This window comes from Mustela nivalis, assembly GCF_964662115.1.
Source record: "Mustela nivalis genome assembly, chromosome: 2".
NCBI classification, from domain to species: Eukaryota; Metazoa; Chordata; class Mammalia; order Carnivora; family Mustelidae; genus Mustela; species Mustela nivalis.
This window is the reverse complement of record NC_139021.1, coordinates 99,751,277-99,773,741: the sequence shown is the minus strand read 5'-3', so window position 1 is coordinate 99,773,741 and position 22,465 is coordinate 99,751,277. Positions and strand designations below refer to the sequence as shown.

Genomic DNA, 22,465 nt, shown 5'->3' with positions numbered 1-22,465 from the left:
CATTGGGCCTTAAAAAGTGAAGAGAGAACAGCCTCCCTCCCATTTTCATGTAGTCCAGCTAAGTCTAAAACCCCCCTGCCCTTGGCTTAATGGTGTGCTTAGCAAGGGGCTCTGTGTGGTGGAGAGACCCCTCGTCTCTGCTGCTTGCGTGTTTCACTGGTGTGATCACTCCTCGCCTGGCTGGGTGCCAGCTTCACACGTTGTCTTGCTCCACAGGAAGCTGAGAAGAGAACCGTTCTTCACACCACACAGATGCAGTAGACTTAACTAACTTCCGGAACACAGATAATAGTAAAATAATTCAGTGTGATGAGTTTCAAGTGTTTATGGCCTTTGTTTTTATAATCATTTATGGGATTGTAAGTTTCTGTGATTTTAATTTTTTGCAGTGGCTCTGTTTAATAACTGGCTTGCAAAATTACTAAAACGTAGCCGTTGGATCTCTTGAGCTGGCTGGCGGGTCCCTGCATACCACTGCCTCTCCCGGAGTCCTTGGACAGGCAGACTGAGCACACACCCCTCTCCTTCTGAAGGCTTTCTCGATTCCTCATCCCCTATCCCACCCCCGATGTTGGGTTCTCCACTGGGTAATGTCTGTCCCCTCTTTTCCCATGTAGAAGCTGGTCATTTTCCATAGTTTGCGGGAGGAGAGCTTCCAGTCATAGACACAGACGCACAGTAAAAATGGTGGAGAAGGAAGAGAGATTAGGGTCATTCTACTGTGGTTTTTAATTACACAAGGCCTTTCGGACCTGAATGTCCTTTGCACTTCACTAATGGGACAGGAAAAGGTAAACTGAGACTTGTCCGAGATTCCACAGCTGATAGAGCTGGCATTTCTGATAATCCAAGTCTGTACTATGTTCACTCACAACACTTCTGACACCACATGGATGGGTTTTTTTTTTCCCAATACCTACCGATTCTCTCACTCTCCGGGCATCTCTTCACTGTCCTACAGTTCAGCTGGGTTCTGATGCAGACAGCCCCGGCTGAGCACAGACCCCGAGAGACTGCCCCCGCTTTGGAAGCCAGCCCTAAGCTCCAGGTGCTATACTCCCTGCACATCTGGTCTGCCAGCTATAAGTCCGGGGTTTCTGGAACACCCCCCACCCCAGGTTCCATAACTTTGCTGGCATGGCTCACAGAACTCAGGAAAGCACTTTTCTTACTACACCGGTTTATTTTAAAGGGTGCAACTCAGGAACAGGCAAATAGAAAGAATGTATATGACAAGATATTGGAGGGAGAGGGGGCTTCAATCTTCCGTGCCGGCTCTGGGCACACCATCCTCCTATGCTCACCAATCCCAGAGCTCTCCTAACCTCATCGTTTAGGGGATTTTATTACATAAACATGTTTGATGGGCTCCTTGGCCATTGGCCGTTAACTCCGTCTCCAACCCCTCTCCCGTCTCTGGAAGTCAGGTCCTGGGGCTGAAAGTTCCAACCCTCTCATCGTGCCCCGCTGGATGGAAGCGTCCATCCCGTCTCCATCCTGCAGCTCCCTAGGGTCCCAGTCACCTGTCTTCTCATGAGCATGCGAGGGACGGAGATTACGAGGATTTTAGGAACTTATCTGCCAGAACCAGAGACCAAGACAGAGTAGGCAGTGGGTTTCAGGCTGACCCCCAGATCCCCGGGACTCCTCCAACTTGCATAGTGGGGGCGGTTTGTGGGTTGCTGGCCCGTTTCTAAGAAACCTGTCCTTTCTCCAGGAGCAGCAACTCGGGGCAGCAGGGCGTCTGGGTGTTTGAGATCGGGAGCCCCGCCACAGCCAGCGGCGTGGTGCCATCCGACGTGAGCCTCGGACTGGACGATGGAGCGGAGTACGATGACGAGGACTATGAGCCGGTGACACAGCTGGACCTGGAAGACGCGAGCACGACACCTTTCCCCCACGAGGCCCAGGGGAGGGGAGACCCAGACACGCACAGTGGGCCCCGTGTCCTCGCCCCCCGCCGCCTGCCCACCGAGAGACTCCCCAGGCCTCCCACGGAGAGGACCAGGTCGTTCCAGCCACCCGCGGAGACATTTCCCCGGCAGCCTGTGCAGGTCATAGACGTGGACGAAGTCGAGGAGACGGGAGTGGGTGAGGCCATTTGCCACCCAGCGGGTCTGTCCAGGGGCAGTTGGATCTCCCGATGGGAGTTCTGCTGGAGGGTGTCTGTCGCCTTACGTGATGGTTTGGGGGGAGGATGAGAGCCGGGGACAGGGAGGCGGCCCTCGCGGCTGTGGGGCTTTGCTGGACGGGCCTGATGGCTTCAAAGACCCCGAGGGATCTTTGGGGATCAGGGCTGTGGCTATGAGGCTGCTGAGTCGGCGCTCTTTCAAGTGTCTCCTGCCTCCTTTTTGGTCCTGTTTTAAAGAGAAGATTGCTTTGGAGTTATTTTGAAAGTCAGATTTTCTTGTTTGTGACTTCTGGGATCAGAAATAGATTCACCCACCTGAAAAAACAGTTTAGAAATTTCTTTGGCTATTTACCCCGTTTATCTTTGATGTTTGTTTCCTCTTGGTTTTGGAATGAGGGTGGTTGATTATTTTTTCCTCCCAGGTCCTGTCAGCTTCAGAGTTGGTTTGTGAAGATGTAAAAATACAAAACCAATGGAGTTACCCTTTTATTTATTTATTTTTTAAAGATTTTATTTATTTATTTGACAGACAGAGACCACAAGTAGGCAGAGAGGCAGGCAGAGAGAGAGAGGAGGAAGCAGGCTCCCCGCGGAGCAGAGAGCCCGATGCGGGGCTTGATTCCAGGACCCTGAGATCATGACCTGAGCTGAAGACAGAGGCTTTAACCCACTGAGCCACCCAGGCGCCCCTGGAGTTACCCTTTTAGAGATGTCTTTTTTTGAAAGAGAGTTTTAAAACACAATCTTTTCTTGTCAACCATATTCTTTCGGATTTTTGTTACATTTCTGATAGAAAAACCATTGGCGCGCCAGCGTGCTTTGATTTGTCTTATAACAGATGTTCCAACTGAGCTGAAGGACTGATTCGGCTTCAGGCTGACCTGTAACCTCTGACATCCACATTCGTGAGATGGTCCAAGCCTCCACATGATGCTTTGATTCTAGTATGAGGTTATAAGGCCCCCAGAGAAATCAACTCCAGCCACAAGATTCACTCAATTTTTATTTCTCTTTACTTCCGATTTGCTTCACAGCAGTCGTTCTAAATGTCTGTTCTTCTTTGAGTATCCCAAAGCTCGGACAGGATCTGGTGGCCCTGGGAACTGTGCTTGCTCAGCTTCCAAGGCACAGACATGACGAAGTTACCCATTATGGCATGAGGAGGATGTGGGTTCATGGCTCAGAGCTCCCCTCCACATCCTGGATTTCCTGGGGCGACATTAACAGCCCTCAGCACACAGTTCTCTGCCCTTAAATAGCTGGTTCCAGACTAATTCCCCCAGATATGGGGAGTATGTTGACTCGCCCGTGTGGAGTCTGGAGTCTTACTCTGCTTTTCCCCTATCTAGGTGTCTGTGGGATTCTTATCTATGAAGCCATCACTGTGACATGAGATCAGAGCTAGCACTATTGACTTAGGGAGGTATATAGATAGTACTTGGTCCTGATCAAAGCCTAGATTTGAACCCCCAATGTGTCTAAAACAGATGTTTTTCTGTTCCTCTGTCCCATGGCTTTCTTTCACTGTTTTTATGAGAAAGGCCAGTTTTCTGTAGGCAGCCGTACATTCCTGGTGTTATTTGAAACGTCGCCTGCAGATTCACAGGCCGTCAGAGACACACTGGGAGCCGGGCCACAGCTGGAGCCGAAGCCGTCAGTCACGTCCTGTGCTCAGCTTAGGGCCCAAGTGTTCCCAGCGCCAAACGCCTCCTTTATACGCACTGGAAATTCCCGCTTGTGTAGACGAATTCCCGCCTGTGTAGACAAATCCCATCTACCTAGGTTAAACTTTACTTTCTTCTTCCCTCATAACACTCAATTATAAATTGGATCATTATCCCCTCGAAAAGCCCATCCCTCCTCCGGCTCCTTGAGCTTTTGAACTTCATTCTAAGTTAATTTGCTTTGGATTATAAAATTTAATGAGATGATTCATAATTCTCACAAAATGAAGCCAGGAGGTAGGAATTTGAAATAGAAATACTTTTTGTTCTTGGGTCAAAGAGCTTTAGACCAAGTGTGACCAGGGAATTATTTCTAATCAGCTTCTGCGTATAAGAGCTTCTGAATTTTCCCCTGGGGGAGAAAAAAGAAAAAGTTTTAAAATATTTTCAGGTCATCAAAATGACAAATTTTAAGATATATGTATATACATATATAATTATTTTTAACCACAATTAAAAGATAGTACAAAAAAAAAATTTGAGTTCTGTCCCAAAATGTGAAGCTAATCTGACCCCATTACACAGGTACCATATTAAGGTTGGTATTGGGTGGCGGTGACCTAGTATTGATACAGTGATAATACGGATTCAGTGATCCAACCCATTGGATTATAGCATTCTTAAATAATAACTCTGTGATTTCTCAGACTCCTTCTAGATCCACTTGCCTTGGTGGTTGGACTGCAGGAGCCACCGCAGGACCTAGGTGGCTATCGGCGGTGAGCGCCGGCCCAGAATGCCCCCGCAGATGGGAATTCCTGCAAGGCTTGGGCACGCACGGGACAGGGAAGCCTGGCCCCCCACCGTGCAAAGTGCTGACGGCACGCTGTGTTTTCTTCGAACAGTGTTCAGCTACAACACGGACTTCCGCCAGACGTGCGCCAACAACAGACACCAGTGCTCTGTGCACGCCGAGTGCAGGGACTTCGCCACTGGCTTCTGCTGCAGCTGCGTGGCCGGCTACACTGGCAACGGCCGGCAGTGTGTTGCGGAAGGTAATTGGCTTTGGGGGTGCGTGGGGGGCTCAGTCCATTAACAGTCCCATTCCTGGTTTCGACTCAGGGTCATGATCTCAGGTTGTGAAATTAGGCCCAGGGTTGGGTTCCACACTGGGCGTGGAGCCTGCTTTGGATTCCCTCTCTTCTTCTCCCTCTGCTTGCGGGCTCTCTCGCTCGCTCTCTCTCTCTCTCAGGAAAGGAAAGAAGGCATTTGGCTTTTATGTGTTCCATTTGTGCAGGGAGAAGGAGGGAGTGGAGTTTTTGTTTTGAGGTTTGTTTTGAAATGTTGGCCTCTACCCAGCTCTGCGAAGGGGGAGTAGTGTTTTTTGTAGATACTAGACTTTAAGTGATATTTAATCTCGTTACCATTCTTTCTCATCCATTTCTAACGCCCGTTTCTCAGGGAATGCCCACTTTAGCACTGTGGTGAGGTCTCTTTCTTTCCTGTGCTCTGTCCTTCACCGTCTTGGAAATGACTGCCCGTGGGAGCCCAGCTTCACAGCTGCCCCTCGTGTGGGACAAAGGCTGAAGTGTTGAAAGAGTGCAGCCCGGACCCGGCATGGTGAATGCCTCTCGTTTTCCTCTGTTCCTTTCCAACCTCCTCCGTGGTGTTGTTCAAAGACCTGAGAGCTTGTGAAACCCCAGCGGGGCCACAGTGGGCAGGCGTGGACCAAAGTTTGTAGTGGGGAAAGTGTGTTCCAGCACCCTTCCCCTCAGGCTGTCCTCTCGTTGTGCCCCTGAAGTCCCAGCATGATGATGGCGGGACATGAGAAGTACGCCACTTAATTCTGGAGCACAAGACCCATTGTGGGGCTGACGCCAAAACCCGTTAAGCTGTAGGTCAGCATCATTCCTTGCTTTGCCCCCAAGAGGACCAACCGGTGTTGATGCTCTCGGGTGAGCAGGAGAATCTGGGTGAAAGCCTAGATGGTCAGGATAATGATACTCAGAGAGTGAGACCTCTGGGAGCCTGGGGCTATAAACTAAAATTAAAACAAGAGCAACAGAAACCCGACCCTACTGAACCTTTGTCCCCTCAGACACCAAGTTACCTCACCTGTCACTCACTGGTCATTTTCCTCGTGTTGAATGAGGAACCTCAACTGTTCTGCAAAATTTGACTAAATTAAGGCGCCTGGGTGGCTCAGTGGGTTAAAGCCTCTGCCTTCGGCTGGGGTCATGATCCCAGGGTCCTGGGATCGAGTCCCACATCGGGCTCTCTGCTCGACAGGGAACCTGCTTCCCTTCCTCTCTCTCTGCCTGCCTCTCTGACTACTTGTGATCTCTGTCTGTCAAATAAATAAATAAAATATTTTTAAAAATTTTGACTAAATTAAACTCCGTTGGAGGAATTAAACTCAGTTGGTTTCTGTTTTTCACATCGCCAGCCATAGCTGTAGTTAAATCAGTTATTTCAATTTGCTAAAAAAAGTTTCCTCTGGGTCACAGTGAGATAAAGTGAGTTTTGCTAAATACCATCTGAATAAATGAAAGAAAATTATGTCTACGTCTCATGTAAATTCGGGGGGATGTTCTGAACTGTAAATATGTTCTGTTTTCTTTGAAATCCCACCACCCCAGGTATGACGTGCCTTTGCTTCTTTGTTTCTGGCTTGGCTTTTGTACTTCTCTCGCCCTGAGAGAAGCTTCCAGAATCTGCAAGGAGAGCTCATTCTCAAAGAGCAACCTCTTAGCTCTTCCCACACCAGTATCAGAGCTGGAAATGCTGAGCAGTTTGTTTGGAGGCAAGCTCAGCTATAACAGACTGTCCAGCTGCATATTTTGACATTATATACATACCCCATAATAGTTCTGTGGTTTAAATATTTGTTGGATTCCTGCTACTTATAAAACTATTTTCTGGCTCAAGGTTTGGTGGAAAAAATTTGTTTGGTTTCCTTCGCTTGGCTTTCCTGCTTGTTTCTGTAATTGTTTGGGGGATGCATTTTTTCACTATTAGTCTTCCAACTGCATAGCACTCCCTGGTGTAATGACACAATCTGTGTGTAGAAGCACTGTGTTTATCGAGCATGCCTTGTCTGGTCAGTGACCCTGCATAATGGCTTGGGTGTACTGAACACAGCAAAAGATCTGCACAAGGGTCCGTCCGTGTGTTGGCATCTGTCAGTATTTGGTTCCTTTCTTCTAGCTATGTGTTCTGTTGCACGTGCTCAAGGGTGAGCCCGTCTGTCAGGATTACTCAACAGACTTTACTGGGAACTTACTGCATTCCGAAAACTGTGCTGAGTCCCAAGGGAAGGAGCTGGGCATGAACATCCTGTCCCTGGTAATCTAGGAAGAGAACCAATGTATGTGCAATCGATAACTGATCGAATTTAATTGTGCATCAAACCTGAACAGCCCAAGGTGACTTGTTGACCTCTTCCTTCAGTTTTCTTTTTTTTTATTACCTTTTTTTTAAACTAACATATAATGTATTATTAGCCCCAGGGTACAGGTCTGTGAATCAGGCTTACACACTTCCCAGCACTCACTATAGCACATGCCCTCCCCAATGTCCATAACCCAACCACCCTCTCCTGCCGCACCTCCCCCCGTGACCCCCAGTTTGTTTGATGAGATTAAGAGTCTCTTATGGTTTGTTTCCCTCCCGATCCCATCTTGTTTCATTTTTTCTCTTCCCTACCCTCTCAACCCCCAACTTTGCCTCTCAAATTCCTCATATCAGGGAGATTATATGATAATTGTCTTTCTCTGATTAACTTACTTTGCTCAGCATAATACCCTCTAGTTCCATCCATGTCATTGCAAATGGCAGGATTTCATTTCTTTTAATGGCTTCATAGTATTCCATTGTGTATATATACCACATCTTCTTTATCCATTCATCTGTTGATGGACATCTAGGTTCTTTCCATAGTTTGGCTACTGTGGACATCACAAAAACAGACACAAATCAATGGAACAGAATAGAGAGCCCAGAAATAGACCCTCAACTGTATGGTCCTTCAGTTTTCTTAAAGCTATAATTAATACCCTTGTTTAAAGCATAGAGTTTGGTGGGTTTTCGGCTCTTCACTCATTTGGGCAACTATCACCTCTGTTTGGTTGTAGAACACTTTTATCAGTCCAGAAAGAAACGCTGTACCTACTAACCGTCTTCCCCACTTCCCCCGGGGTCCCCTGTCCCTGTCCGCAACTAATCCATGCCCTCTCCTGATGGGTTGTCTTCTTCAGAAATCTTTCCATCTCATTCCACGGAATCATACAATATGGAACCGTCCAAGTCTGACTTCTTTCACTTAGCAGGTGTTTCTGGGGTCCGTCCGTGTGTTGGCATCTGTCAGTATTTGGTTCCTTTCTTCTAGCTATGTGTTCTGTTGCACAGTTATACCAACGATGGGCATTCTGGCCGTGATGAACAAGGCTACTAACAACATTTGTGTACAAGTTCTTGTGTGGACCTAGCTTTCCTGTTCTTTGGGGAATATATTTAGGAGTTGGAATTTCTGGATCATATGGTAACCTTCAGTTTTCTTATTTTTAAAAGATTTTTTAGGAAGATTTTATTTATTTATTTGACACAGACAGAGATCACAAGTAGTCAGAGAGGCAGGCAGAGAGAGAGGAGGAAGCAGGCTCCCTGCTGAGCAGAGAGCCCGATGCGGGGCTTGATCCCAGGACCCTGAGATCATGACCTGAGCCGAAGGCAGAGGCTTAACCCACTGAGCCCCCAGGTACCCCAACTTTTCTTATTTGAATGCAAGAACAACTTCATTTCTTCATTTCTTTAGATCTGACATTTTCCTGATTAAACAGGAACATATGCACCTCCTAGAGGCATATGTTACAGCAAATGAAAGTTTACTGTATTGCCCTGAGTTAATCCCTGTTGGCAATTTTGTGTATATCTCTTTTGGTATTTTCCCCCAGTTATATGCTGACACTTATTATTAATGTGTTTTTTAAAACAAAAATATTATTTATATATTATTAGGTAATTTATGGCAAAAGCTTTTAAATTTCCATAGTACGCTGTGTATCTTTCCCAGTTGTCTGAATGGAACAGTCAGCTGTGACTACGCCCCAGCCTACAAGCTGGTCGGGGCCATTGGCCACATTGTGTGGTGCGTGACATCTGTGGTGCCTGTGGCTGTTGCCTCTTGGGCTGACGGACAGTCCTCACGCTTGGCAAGAGGACCGTAATTGAGCCTAAGCTGTGTGTTAAGATGTGTGATAGATCAGGCCGCCAAATGTCCCAGACTCCCAGGACCATCCGTTCCGGCCCTCTTTCCCACCCAGATTACTCATTCTGTCCATTAGATGCTCAAAAGTGATCAGTGATGGGATCACCTAGTTCTGCATCACCCGTGACACTGTTCTTCTCCTGAGATTATCTCATTTGTCCCTGAAGTTCCTCCATCACATGTGACTCCCGTCGGAGCTCCTTCCGTGCTGTTATCCATCAGCATGGGAGGGAGGCGGGATGCTGGAATTTCTAAGGCTCACAGATGGTTGTATGTACTGTCCTCTTGAGGACAACTACTTTGACTTAACCCAAAGCCCTTTACCCCAATGCTGTTCTGCCTCTTTGCTTTATAGGTACAGGTCCAGGATGCCTGGGGGACTCAGTCAGCTAAGCGTCTGCCTTCAGCTCGGGTCATGATCCCAGGATCCTGGGATTGACTCCCGCATCGGGCTCCTTGCTCAGTGGGGAGCCTGCTGCTTCCTCCTCCTCTACCTGCCACTCTACCTGCTGGTGCTCTCTCTCTCTCTTTCACTCTCTCTCTGTGACAGATAAATAAATAAAATCTTTTAAAAAATTAATAAATAAAATCTTAAAAAAATTTTTTTTTTTTAAAAATATAGGTATAGGTCCTACCAGGCACGTTCTTCTTTTTGAAAAGGCTGGCCTTTTTGTTTCCTGCTCAGGCTCCCCCCAGCGAGTTAACGGCAAGGTGAAAGGAAGGATCTTTGTGGGGAACAGCCCGGTCCCCATCGTCTTTGAGAACACTGACCTCCACTCTTACGTGGTGATGAACCACGGGCGCTCCTACACGGCCATCAGCACCATTCCCGAGACCGTTGGCTACTCTCTGCTTCCCCTGGCCCCGGTCGGAGGCATCATTGGATGGATGTTTGCAGTGGAACAGGATGGATTCAAGAATGGGTTCAGCATCACAGGTAAACTGTCTCAGACATTCCAGTCAGTGGGCCGCCCGGGGGTGCCTGGGGAGCCTGGGCGTGAATGGAAGGGGAATTCCAGGTCTGCAGACAATTTACTGATGAGCGTTTGGGGGCTCCAGAAAGAAGATGTTGGGGTAAAACCATCATTAATTTTGTCATTGGTATGTACTCACTAAGGCCATCTAGAATTGCATTTTGATCAGGGAGTGATTTCGTGGTGGAGGTTGGGGCCCATGAGGTGACCTCATCCAGCCTCCCACACCGAAGTGTTTCTCGAGCCTCCCATGCCTCATTCTGTTTCTCAAGCCTCCAAATTCCCAGCCAACCTGACCTGATATTTGCTTCAGTATCTGCTTGGAGAACAGAAACTTTTCATTTCTAGCTGGAAAATTAAACCTGAGAGACACAATCCTCTCAAGTCTTAGAAAACCTGACTTTCCTTGGAGCTTTTTAGAGGCTTTGCCCTGTCAGGGACAGTTCAATCTTTAGTAGACACATGGACAGATGGTCAGGTGGGGGGAGCATTTTCATAGTGTGGCCGTGACGCCTCCCACGTCCTGCTGAGGCCAGCTCCCCTGTGCGTCCTGGAGGCCCTTTCCTGGAACAGCTTGGATACGAGAGATTGTGTCCTTCCTCTCTGGCCACTCCCAGGACCTGGAGCCTGTTCTGGGTCACAGTACTCATCGCTGCCTCTGAACCCCTCAGTCTGTTATCTCCCCACTGCCTCGCCTGGCTGGAGCCTCAGCCAGACTTTATCGCAGAGACACCGTGAGGCAGGGTCCCTAGGCTTTGCATGGGTAACCCTCCAACAGCTACAGAGGCTTCTGTAAATGTGACCATTTTAAGAAAGGAGAGGATATATATTTGGAAAGGGGGGCACCTACCCATAAGATATCAAATGCATGGCATAATATTTTTTCCCTCTCTCCCCCAGGCACATATATCCCGAGTATTATTACTGAGTTCATGTTCTCATGCAAACATGCTCCTTCCTTTGCACACACAGTGGAGCTTTGCAGTCAGACCACAGATGCTGCTCCTTCCTGCACAGCTTTTCAACGTGGTGTTGCTTTGTCTGTGGGTTCATTTAAACTGGCCATATTTCGTAACAACTATCGTCAGCCCAGCCGAGGGAGACTTGACAAATCCCCTGCCACAGCAAATCTGTGTTTCGTTTTGACAGTGGTTCTTAACTGCCCTGGGACCTGGATTAGCACTTGGATATCTGCCTGGGACTGGAGTCCTTATTATAAAGCAGGGGTTGTCCCATTCTCTGCCAAGGGGCAGATCGTAAATATTTGCTTTGCCTAAATATTTTTGTCTATACGTCTCCCTTGCAACTCGGGAGCAAAAGCACCGTAGCTCGTATGTAAATGAGTCAGTGTGGCAGTGTTCTGATGCAACTTTGCTAGTGGGCACTAAAACTTAATATTCATATAATTTTCACATATTATATATGTGAAATATGTATGATAATATACATAATAGGAAATGTTATTCTTTTGGCTTCTTAATAAACCATTTAAAAACATAAACATCATTCTTGGCCCCAGGGCTACCGGCCAGAGTTCGCCCCGGGGCCGTAGTTTGCCAGCATCCTCACCGTCCTGGGGGTCTGCACATGTGGAAAAGGGAAGAAGCTGGTAGTAGAGCAAGGGTTTCTGCCGCTGTCTGTGGCTGCACAGGCTGAGGGGAGTTGTTGCGCCAACCCCCGTCGTGAGTGCTCCCTGAGCGGTTTTGGGGACCGGTGATGGTGTGCAGTGCACTGAGCTGTTCCAACAGTTGTCACCACCACTTGGCATCCATCAAGACACGGAGGCTCGGCGGTTGGGTAACTTGTTCTCGTTCGCTCAGTCAGTACCTGGCACAGCTGGGAGTCAGACTCCTGTCCTTGGCATCTCCCAGCTCTGTCCCTGAGCCCACCACGTCCCAGAGGCTGGTGTGGGGCTGGAAAGCAGCTTCTCTCCTCTGTGTGTGTTCAGCGGGGCTGCGTGGAGGTCCCGGCTCTGCCCTCAGTGTCACCAGCTCTGTGTCTCCCGACCCAACTAAAGCGCTCATGGAGGAGGTGCGAGTCTCCTCGGGCAGCACCCCCACGCCTGGGGCTGGCCTGAGGGGGACTTCCCAGACGGTAGAATGGGGGACTTCCCAGATGGTAGAATGACGGGCCTTGCTTTCCAGGAGGCGAGTTCACCCGCCAGGCTGAGGTGACCTTTGTGGGGTCCCCGGGCAAGCTGATCATCAAGCAGCAGTTCAGCGGCATTGACGAGCACGGACACTTGACCATCGACACAGAGCTGGAGGGCCACGTGCCCCACATCCCGTTCGGCTCCTCTGTGCACATCGAGCCCTACACAGAGCTCTACCACTACTCCCGTGGGGGTGAGCCGCCAGCGCTGCATGGGGGGCAGGGGGGATGGGAGGTAAGGAGATGGGAGGGAGGGGCCGGGGGTAGCGGGGAGGGTTGTGGGGACAACCCTAGCTCCCCACTGACTCCAGACCCACCCACTGCTCCAGCGGCCCTACTACGCCAGGGTGGTCTCCTGGGCTTCCTGGCAGGAAACAGATGGGCGCTAGCTTATTAAAATCACCTTTTCCTCTAATTACAGACATAATACAGACATAGAAAAATAGTGCCCCAAAAAAGAAATTACGCATAATGGTAAAACTGGGGCATAATTATTATTAGGTTTAAATTATTTCCTTTCAGCCTTTTCTCCATTTACATATAAAATACCCCAGCAGAGGCTCCTGGCTGTCTGGGTGGTAGGTGGGGGGGTGGACTGGAGGATTTGAAGGATTTTTAAAGATTATTTAAAAATAAAAATCTTGAAAAATACCCATTACAAATAAATAAATATATATATATATATATATATATATATATAATATATATCAGTATAGATCTTGTAAGTCCTAGGGATATAACCTACAGCATGGCTATTGTATCTGTATGTAAATATATGTGCATTTGTATATATGTATATACCTATATTTTAATTTAGTATTTCACATAATTTCCCACTTACATTAGAGTTGAAAGTAACACAATTTCGACCTGCCATTTACCCAGTTTCACCAATTGTTAAGATTTTGCCATATTTATTTTATCATTCTCTTACCTAGATATATATATATATATATATATATATATATTTGCAAATAATACATTTTTGGAAAATAAGTTGTAGTCCTTGTGATTGTCCACCCTCTGAATAAGTCCCCCGTTTTTCTTAAGAACAAAAATATTCTGTTATGTGGACACAGCACAATGATCAGTGTCAGGAAACTTGACATTGATGCAGTATTATCATGTTCTCTACAGTTGGGTATATAGTTTTTCATTTAAATAGAATTGCAGTGGTACCCCATTATTATATCTTCATTTTCCAGTTAATTTGAAATCCTGAATACTTTATAGTTCATTCAATAGGCTTTGAACATCCTTTTTAATGAATCGGCACTACTCTTTTATATGGCCAGTAATTTAAACCATTCTCTTCTCTAAAGCTTACGTTATTTCCAATTTTCCCATCCTATAATGAGTTCCAAGGACCATCTTCATCATAAATCTTGACCAAATTTCCGATTCTTTCCTAAGATTCAATTCCTAGAAGTAGAGTTGCTGAGCCAAACAATAGAAACTTTTTGAAGTCTCTCATTAAATTGCCATCCAGCGAGGTTGTACTAATTACCACGGCTTGTGGCCTGATCAGGCTCCCCTGGAGACCACGTGGCTTGGTAAATGGGAGCTGGAATGAGCAGTGGGACCCCGGCTGCAGTCAGCCTGTGACCAGATGGTGTTTCTGGCAGCGTAGCACGTGGGAGCTGGATAAGAGACAGCTTATACTAATCTTTTATTTATCCTCTGACTTTTGTTATGAACTACAGCAGAGCACACAAATATAAAGAGCCTTTTATTCTTTCTTTTTTTTTTTTTTAAATAGGAAGTTGAGAGTTTCATCATATGGTTGAAAATCAGGCTCTCTCCTGAGCGCGAAGGCTGTCTCTCTTCTTCTCTCTTGAGGTTTGCTCAAAGCATTTTAGTAATTTTCCAGAAATTGGCTACATGAAACCCACTTAGTGTCTTCTTTTTATTTTTTGTATCAGAGAACTGCTTCATCTAGAGTGATACATAGCAGCCACTATTTGTTGAATCCCAGATGCGATAACCTCTAGAAAGCTGCCAGCTCTCTGCTAGTCACGATGTCCATGCCACATCAGTGGTAGTATATCATAGTAGCGTTAGCCTGTGTGGGTCCAGAAATTTGACACACATTATCTCATTCTCACCCCTACCCACTTGTAAAAGAAATGGGAGCTAAAGAGGTTGTAAGTGGCCCATGATTGCACAGCTTGCGCGCGCCGGTGTAGGTTCAGGTGAACCTGCTTTTCCGTGTGTGCCCTTTCCACCAGACTCGATCTCTCGGTTGATTCTGGGTGGCTTCAGAAGCTACAGAGAGCCCTTGAGGCGAGAAAGCAGGAAATATTACCAGTGCCAGCAAGACCATAACAGTATGGGAGACCGAGGTAGCACAAGGAGTCCCAACACAGAAGTAAATGGTCTTAGGTACTATTCCATCCAATAGCTCATCTGGGCAGAGACTTCTGCTCGCTGTTTGAAAGCCCTCGACTAAACCTCTTGCCCCATTTGTCACCCTGCCTTGTCTCCCTTCTCCGGCCGCCACATCGCAGTGATCACGTCGTCCTCGTCCCGGGAGTACACCGTGACGGGCCCGGAGCAGGACGGCGCCACCCCCTCTGACATCCACGCTTACCAGTGGCGCCAGACCATCACCTTCCAGGAGTGCGCCCACGACCCCTCCCGGCCGGACCTGCCCAGCACCCAGCAGCTGTCCGTGGACAGTGTGTTTGTCCTGTACAACCGCGAGGAGAAGATCTTGCGCTATGCACTGAGCAACTCCATCGGTCCTGTGAGGGGTAGGAGTGGCAGCCCGGACATAACTTCTCTCCTCATCCTTCCATGTGGGGCGGAGCGGACTGTTCAAGGCCACAGCCGGCTTTGGCAGGGCATTTGAGCGTACTCGTGCTTGGCCGTGAAAGGAGCGTGTGCTCAGGGTCTGAGGCTCTAGGCAAAGCCAGTGCAGGTCCGGCATGGAGCCTCCGCACCCCTGCCCAGGGGCAGCACGTCACTGGCTCCGAGGTCCGGTCTGGGGTTGCTCTGGGCTGCATGCGGGGAAGCTGGCATTCGGAGAGCTTGCATGCTGTCTGCGTATCACCCAAATCTTCCAGCCCTACGGGCTCTATATGCTTGGGGTCCAGCATTAGGCTTTTCTCTTTTTAATTCTTTTTGGTGCTCCCTGCATACCCAGGCCACCTCCCCAGCCGGCCGTGTTCATCCTTGCTTAGCTCTATAAAGCAGGAGGAGGACAGGTGTCTTTCTCCCTCCTGTGACAGCTGGGTCCTGGGCATTGGTGGTGGTACTTTTTTTTTTTTCTTAAAAGGCTCCGCATTAAACATTCTAGGCTTTGCCAGCCCTGTAGTGTCTGAAGATCTCAGTTCTGCCATTGTGGCACGGAAGCAGCCATAGACTATTTGCAAGTGAATGGATGCGGCTGGTTTCCAATAAAACTTTATTTACAAAAACAGGCATGGATCTGGAGGGACATGCTTTGCCGATCCCGCCCGAGGGTGACATGGGAATCAGGTGGTTTCTAGGCCAGGACCTTCTGGGTCATCAGCTGGGCCTTGCTCTCTGTGGAAGGAGGAAACCCGCAGGCATCCCTGGATCACTCACTCGGCTTCCGTGTCTCTCCTTCACAGATGGCTCCCCGGATGCCCTGCAGAACCCTTGCTACATCGGCACTCACGGGTGTGACACCAACGCCGCCTGTCGCCCTGGCCCTGGGGTTCAGTTCACCTGCGAGTGTTCCATAGGCTTCCGAGGGGACGGAAGGATCTGCTCTGGTACAACCATCCCTTCTGACTTGTGGGGGCTGGGGAAGAGGCCAGGAGGAGGTGTCCGAAGTCTGCAGACCAGAGCTGGGTGAAGAGAGGGAGGGGCGAGGGGAGCACCAGGGCGTGTGCCAGGCCCCACACCTGGGGTTCTTCTGGTTGTCTTGCAGAACTGAAACACTGTCCCCATTAAACAACTCCCCATTCCCTTGTCCCCCCGGCCCTACTTTCCATGAATATGACTCTTTACATATCTCATAGAGTGGCCTTACACAGTCCTGTCCTTCCGTGACTGGCTCACTTCTCTGAGCATAGTGTCCTCAGGGCTTAGCACGTGGTAGCCTGGGCCCGAATCACTTCCTGCTGAAGGCGGGAATCGATTCCGTGGCCTGCACACACTGCCGTCTGTCTGTGGACTCCTGGGTTGCTTCGATTTTTTGGCTGGTGTGGGTGATGCCGCTGTGAACCCGAGTGTATGAAATACCGGTTTGGCTCTTCCAGCGCCTTCACACTTCTCCGCTCAGCGGGGGTCCCATTTCACATTCCCGGCAGCAGCGCACGGGAGGGGGGGGGGGCTGCCCTCCGCCCCCTCCGTCACATCCCGGCCAACACTTGCTAATGCGGTTTATTTACATATTTACTTTGATCGTGGCTGTTCCACCGGTGGCAGATTCGTTCCTTTTTCTGTAGCTGAGAAATGCTGTGGCTCATCTGAGCGAGCCGGTGACACCGGAACGTCTGACCGGGGGTCTGACTCACGCACGAACGTTACACTCACTGCCTTCTCGCCAGACTTACTTGATTGTAGTTTAACTTTGAATACTTACCCGTGACAGCTGCATACTAATATGTTCTTTTTTTAAGATTTTTTTAAAAAGATTTCATTATTTATTTATTTATTATTTGTCAGAGAGTGGGAGCAGCAGACAGAGAGAGAAGCAGGATCTTCGCTGAACAGGGAGTCCGGTGCGGGACTCGATTCCAAGACCCTGGGATCATGACCTGAGCCGAAGGCAGACACTTAACTGACTGAGCCCCTTAGGCGCTCCTGATTATAATATAATTTTGCATACTTACCCATGTGTTTGTGACTAAGTTTTAGGACACTACCGAGGGTCAGTTAGCTGACTCCTAACTCAGTGACGAGTCCATCCAGCAGAAGCAAGCAGTGCAGGAGTGTCAAGCACTTAAATCAGAGCAGCCTAAGTCTGCAGCCGAGGGTTCGCTAGCAGGTGTCGCAGATGCTAGAAGGATGTCCCCCCAGTGAAAGAGTGGCATGCACCTGTATGTTTGGCCAGAAAGATGACCAGTCCTCTTGAGGGATTGGGGTCTGACAACCCGGTGAGCCATGAAATCGTGGGGTGATGCCTGGGGTCTGGCATCCAGCCCTCTGACAAGTGGCAGATTTCGTGTGCTGATTTAACATAAAGGTTGGCAGGTCCTACTGTCACTATGTTCCTGTATTTGGCTCAGAGTAAGGTGCTCACTGGGGCATCTGAAATAATGGGGAGCAGGGACATGTGCTTGTAGGAACAGACCGTGTAACAGTTTAGCCTGCTGATGGCTTTGTACAGGTGGTAGAATCCAGTTCAATGCTCTCCTTCCTTGTAACAGACGACTGGGAAGGGGACAGAGTTCCTACGTGCCTGTAATCATCAGAGTGTTCCAGAATTTCCCCCACATGGCCCAGCAATCCTACATGGCTGAGCTGGCTCAGGCCAGTCTGAAGCAGCATGGTAGCTGGGGAGTGGGGGGCAGAGCCCTCCCAGGGCCAGGAAGATGGTTTTGGACACCGTGCAGTGAGGGAGCTCCCTCACTTCTCTGCTGGAAGCGTATACCTTCTTGGTCTTTACATGGCCCTACCTCAACTTCGTAAGACGAACACATGTGAGTAAAGCTTGGAGACACCCCAACCCACTGCTGCTGAGCCATGACCTCCGGCTGTTTCATCCACTCCCAGCACCTGAGCAGACCGTAGTGGGAACGCTTGCTTCACCTCCCAGCACACGACCCGGCCGTACCTTCCCTACTCTGTTGCTGTCACAGAGAACCCTCTCTGTGCTCGCTCAGGAAGACAAGTGGTCGTGTGTGGACTTGCTTTTGTTCTCTGGTTAGTCCTTGTTCTGGGGGATTAGCACGATGGAATGTGAGTATATTCCCGGTCAGGCTACTGTTTTGTTCAGAGTCACTAGAACATGCCTCGGAGTGTTAAAGCATCGAGACGTGAGGCTGTTGGTAGGAAATTGCATTAGGCAAATCACATCGTGTGTTATTTTGACCTGGAAAGTGACTTAGAAGAGAATGAGAATGAGCCTTTGCAACTCTGTTGTGTAACACTGATGTGATGATAGATGACATCCCCAGCAAGCCTGGTGTTGGCGACATGTTGCATGGTGTCCCTCCAGCATAGCTTGGAGAAGGTTTCCAGACAAATCGCAGAGATCTGCTGCCAGGATGACTCCCATCCATTGCTCAGCCGGGAGTCTGTAGAGATCGTTTTGGATGACCTCTCTTCGGGTAATGTTGGGCACACACAGGCACGTAACAGATCAGTCATGAGGCTTTCCTCAGAGAGCCTGGCCCTCAGAAAAGGGGCAAATTAAGATTGGCTGAAAATACATGAAAAGTAGCCACTCTGAAAAAAGTTAGGAAGCAATGATTACACAAATTATCTAGGACTTTCCTGTTGGGCTAGAGACTGATCTATGTGCAAGATCTCTTCCCAGAGAGTAAAAAACAAACTTGAAGGAGATTTTGTGATATTTTACGAGGGGGCAGTTAGCACCAGCTTACTGTTTCGACTAACGGAAGGTTTAAAGTCCCACCCTTGGTTTACAGAAGGGAGGTTTTAGATTAGACATTCAGAAGAATTTCACTATAAGGACGAAACTCCTAGAGTCTTGCCCTACAGAAAAGGTGTCACCGTGCTTGGGTGTATAGAGAGAGGGACCTTCGCGTGCCAAGGGGCCATACCCTCCCTCATCCCACGGGCCCGCAGGTCCTACTGGGCAGCAGTAGGTGGGGGCTAAGGGAGTGCTAACCCTCTTAATCACCCAAGTAGCTTTTAGAAACACACAGCATCCCTGTCCACAAACTGCTGGGGGAGGACTGGAACTTGGAACACTTACCCGGGTGATTTCGCTCTGTCCCTTTGACTGAAAACTCTTGCTCTGGGCTCTTGGGCTTTGGCAGTGGAGTCCGAGCTCTGGAGCCCTGCAGTCTGAACAGGGCGTGCAGACATCTGTGCAGGGAGTGTCCTCTGAGAGTTAGGGCACAGAGACCGTGGAAGCCGGACCGATTTTTTTTTTCTTCCTGTGTTGTCGGAGCAGCAGCTGGCGGATGGGGCCGTGCTGAGTATCCCGCAGCCGCACTCCAGCTCCAGTTCGTGGAAGGGGCTACTTTGGGAGGGGCTGTGTGCTGTGACCTCCCACCTGTGCCCGGAGCGGTCCTCTAGTGTGAGATCTTGTATCTTAAACATTGCACGGGAACGTGACATTGGCGGTACATATTTAAAAAGCTGAATACCATTTGGTTTGGGTGTTTGCACGGGTAGAGGTCAGGCTCTGGGGCAGATGTGGCAGAAGTGCCTCTCTTGGCAACATGGTCCGATAGGCCAGCAGGGATATGTCTCACCAGGGAGGAGATGGGCGAGGCTGGCCATTGGAGATAGACGCATGAGGCTTTGTCTTCCAAATGTGAAAGTTCCCGTGAAGGCGTTGGAGGAGGGTAAGAAGAGGAGGGAACTTGTATGATCATGAGATCTCATGATCTCATGAAATGACGTCCCCATGTCTCAAGGTTCTAGAAATGCCAGCATTTCTAGACTACTCATACTCAGCATACTCTGAGGATGAGGCTGGCATAGGAAGAACCTCATGTGGTTGTGTTTATTTCAGTCCATTAGTGGGCAGGTAATCAGGGCGATGACAAGTTAGCTCAGCTTCTCGTCTGGGCCAACCAGCCTTGCTGTGGGGTTAGCTGCATGCAGATTGGACCCTGATGCCTGGTGGCAATCTGAGGGCCGTGGCCCTAGATCAGCCCAATCCATCCCCACGGCTATAGGATGAACCCCTAAAAATTACAATAATAGCTACGTTTCTTGAGCATACTGGGTGTTCCTCTGGCTTACATCCAACTCCTGTAGTCCTCAGAAGAATCCCTCAAGGTCAGTCATACTGTGCTTCACTTACCAACGGGGAAACTGAGGCTGAGTAGTTAGTAGCTTGCCCAAGACCACACAAGCTGGTAACTAAAGAAGCAGATTGGAGCCTAGCTATGTCCAGTTCCAAAGCATATGGTTTTTTGTGATAGCTTTGGTATTGTCATGAGAGGACATCACCCTGCCGGTTCACTGACAAGCTTCCTTTTAGTGCATTAAGCTCTAGACAACATTCAAAAATTCACAATTAGGCCTGACATTGTTCAGCTTTGCTTTGTACCTGTAAGTGGGTTAAGTAATATTTTTGAGTAGCACATTTAAATATGCTCCGTGGCCTCAGGAGCCGTGTTTACAGTCTGGACGCTTGCGCACCTGGCTTTCTGACGTGCACGGGCCAGTCTGGTGTTAGCGAGCCCCAGGCTCAGCGGCTGCCTCCAGGACAGGCAGGGGAAGCACGCGGTTACGTAGGAGGGCCTTGGGGTCACTCTCGAAAGTGGCACGCAGGAAGAAAACTCTTACTGGGGTGTCCGGGTGGCTCCGTCAATGAAGCGTCCGACCCTTCGTTTCAGGTCAGCTTACGATCTGAGGGTCGTGAGACTAAGCTTTGCGTCGTGAGACTGAGCTTTGCGTCCTGCGTGGTGTCTGCTTGAGGTTCTCTCTCCCTCTGCTCTCCTGCTGATGATGAAATAAAAAAATAAATAGGAAAAAAATCGTATTCATGTAACTTTTGGACCATAGAAGAGTTTGTCTTAGAATCGATCCAATTGTGTGGTCCAAAATACTATTTCATTGTATTTACCCATATTTGAAGTGGTTTTTTTTTTTAAGTGTGGATTTTAAAAAAAATTTGTTGTAGATATCGATGAATGTTCAGAACAGCCCTCGGTGTGTGGGAGCCACGCCGTCTGCAATAATCAGCCTGGAACCTTCCGCTGCGAGTGTGTGGACGGCTATCGGTTCTCAGAGGCGGGAGCCTGTGTGGGTAAGTTCTGCGGGCGACTTGTCAAATCGGGCAAGTTCTGTGGGTGACTTGTCAAATCGGGTAAGTTCTGCGGGTGACTTGTCAAATCCGGTAAGTTCTGCGGGTGACTTGTCAAATCGGGTAAGTTCTGTGGGTGACTTGTCAAATCTGGTAAGTTCTGCAGGTGACTTGTCAAATCCAGTAAGTTCTGCGGGTGACTTGTCACACCGCTCATGCATGCGGGGTGTGTTGCCTGCAGTCTGAGTGCAGGCGCCGCCCTGTCGTCATCTTGCTGACATGGGGGCGCCGCCTTCTGTTGTTCGGGGAAGCCGTTTACAAAGACGAACCAGACTTCATCCCTTCCCTCCACATACCGGAGGGTCCCACACCTAAGGCAGAAGCAGTGCTAGAATAAGCCACGAGCTGTAGCAGAGCTTCTTGGCCCTGTCAGAGGAGGTGAGAAGCTCTTCGTGGGGCTCACCGCACTGCAGGCCGGTGCTGTGGGGACTGGTGCTCGTGGGCCTGCCCCAAGGGCTTGACTGTTCAGACGTTTCCACTTATTTCCTGCTGCTGCACTTGGACCTGACGGGGGCCAAGAAGTTTAAGTTCAAAGATTCTTGGAGATGTCCGTTCTGGTGGGCAGCATGCTAAATGGGCCTCCAAGCTCAACTTGTCCTCCTAATTTTATTTATTTATTTTTTAAAGATTTTATTTATTTATTTGACAGACAAGTAGGCAGAGAGGCAGGCGGTGGGGTGAGGGAATAGGCATCCCGCTGAGCAGAGAGCCTGATGTGGGGCTTCATCCAATGGCCCAGAGACCATGACCTAAGCCGAAGGCAGAGGTTTAATCGACAGAGTCACCCAGGTGCCTTGTGGTCCCAGTTTTAAAACAGATTCTTGTGTCTCATCACGGAGCCGCCCCCTTTTTGCTGCCTGGCTGCTCCCTGCAGCCGGACGCGCTCCGTTCGCTCCACCCGGACGCTCAGGCAGGGCTGCTGAGGTCCCAGGGTGAGGTGGCAGCCCGGGGGCGGAAAGGAACAGGCCGTTCTCGGGTTTTGAACGTGACCCAAACATCTGCACGTTTTGGGAAGCCGGTCCCCTTGCACAGAGTGCAGATCCCGGCCCTGCTAAGGTCACTTTTTTCTCTCTTGGTAGAGAACAACCATTTCTGTGTGTTTGGCCCAAGCTCCTTCCCTGCTTTTTGGAGATGGAGGTGACTTGAACGTTTATTTTTCATGACGGCCCCATTTCCATTACGTCTGGACTCAGCCCTGGCGGGTGGGGGGACGCGGCTCCGGGGTGGGTGGCCGGGAGGCGCGACGTCCTCCTGCCGAGCGCACTCACCGCAGGGCAGGGGGGAACAGATGTCCGCTCCGAGGCATTGGACTTTGAGGAGGACACCTCACATGTCTGGACCTCGGTTCCTCAG

The 22,465-nt window shown here is 49.2% G+C and overlaps 1 protein-coding gene across 1 annotated transcript in view; it reads left to right on the top strand.

Annotated features, from left to right (window-relative positions):
- The window catches only part of NID1 (nidogen 1), an 81,444-nt gene that overhangs the window by 28,582 nt on the left and 30,397 nt on the right, over positions 1–22,465 (top strand). Inside the window, exons 4-10 of the mRNA XM_082720739.1 lie at positions 1,718–2,091; positions 4,701–4,850; positions 9,747–9,998; positions 12,180–12,380; positions 14,694–14,939; positions 15,783–15,926; positions 20,930–21,055. Coding sequence (XP_082576865.1) covers positions 1,718–2,091; positions 4,701–4,850; positions 9,747–9,998; positions 12,180–12,380; positions 14,694–14,939; positions 15,783–15,926; positions 20,930–21,055 — 1,493 coding nt within the window. The remainder of the gene's footprint in view (positions 1–1,717; positions 2,092–4,700; positions 4,851–9,746; positions 9,999–12,179; positions 12,381–14,693; positions 14,940–15,782; positions 15,927–20,929; positions 21,056–22,465) is intronic.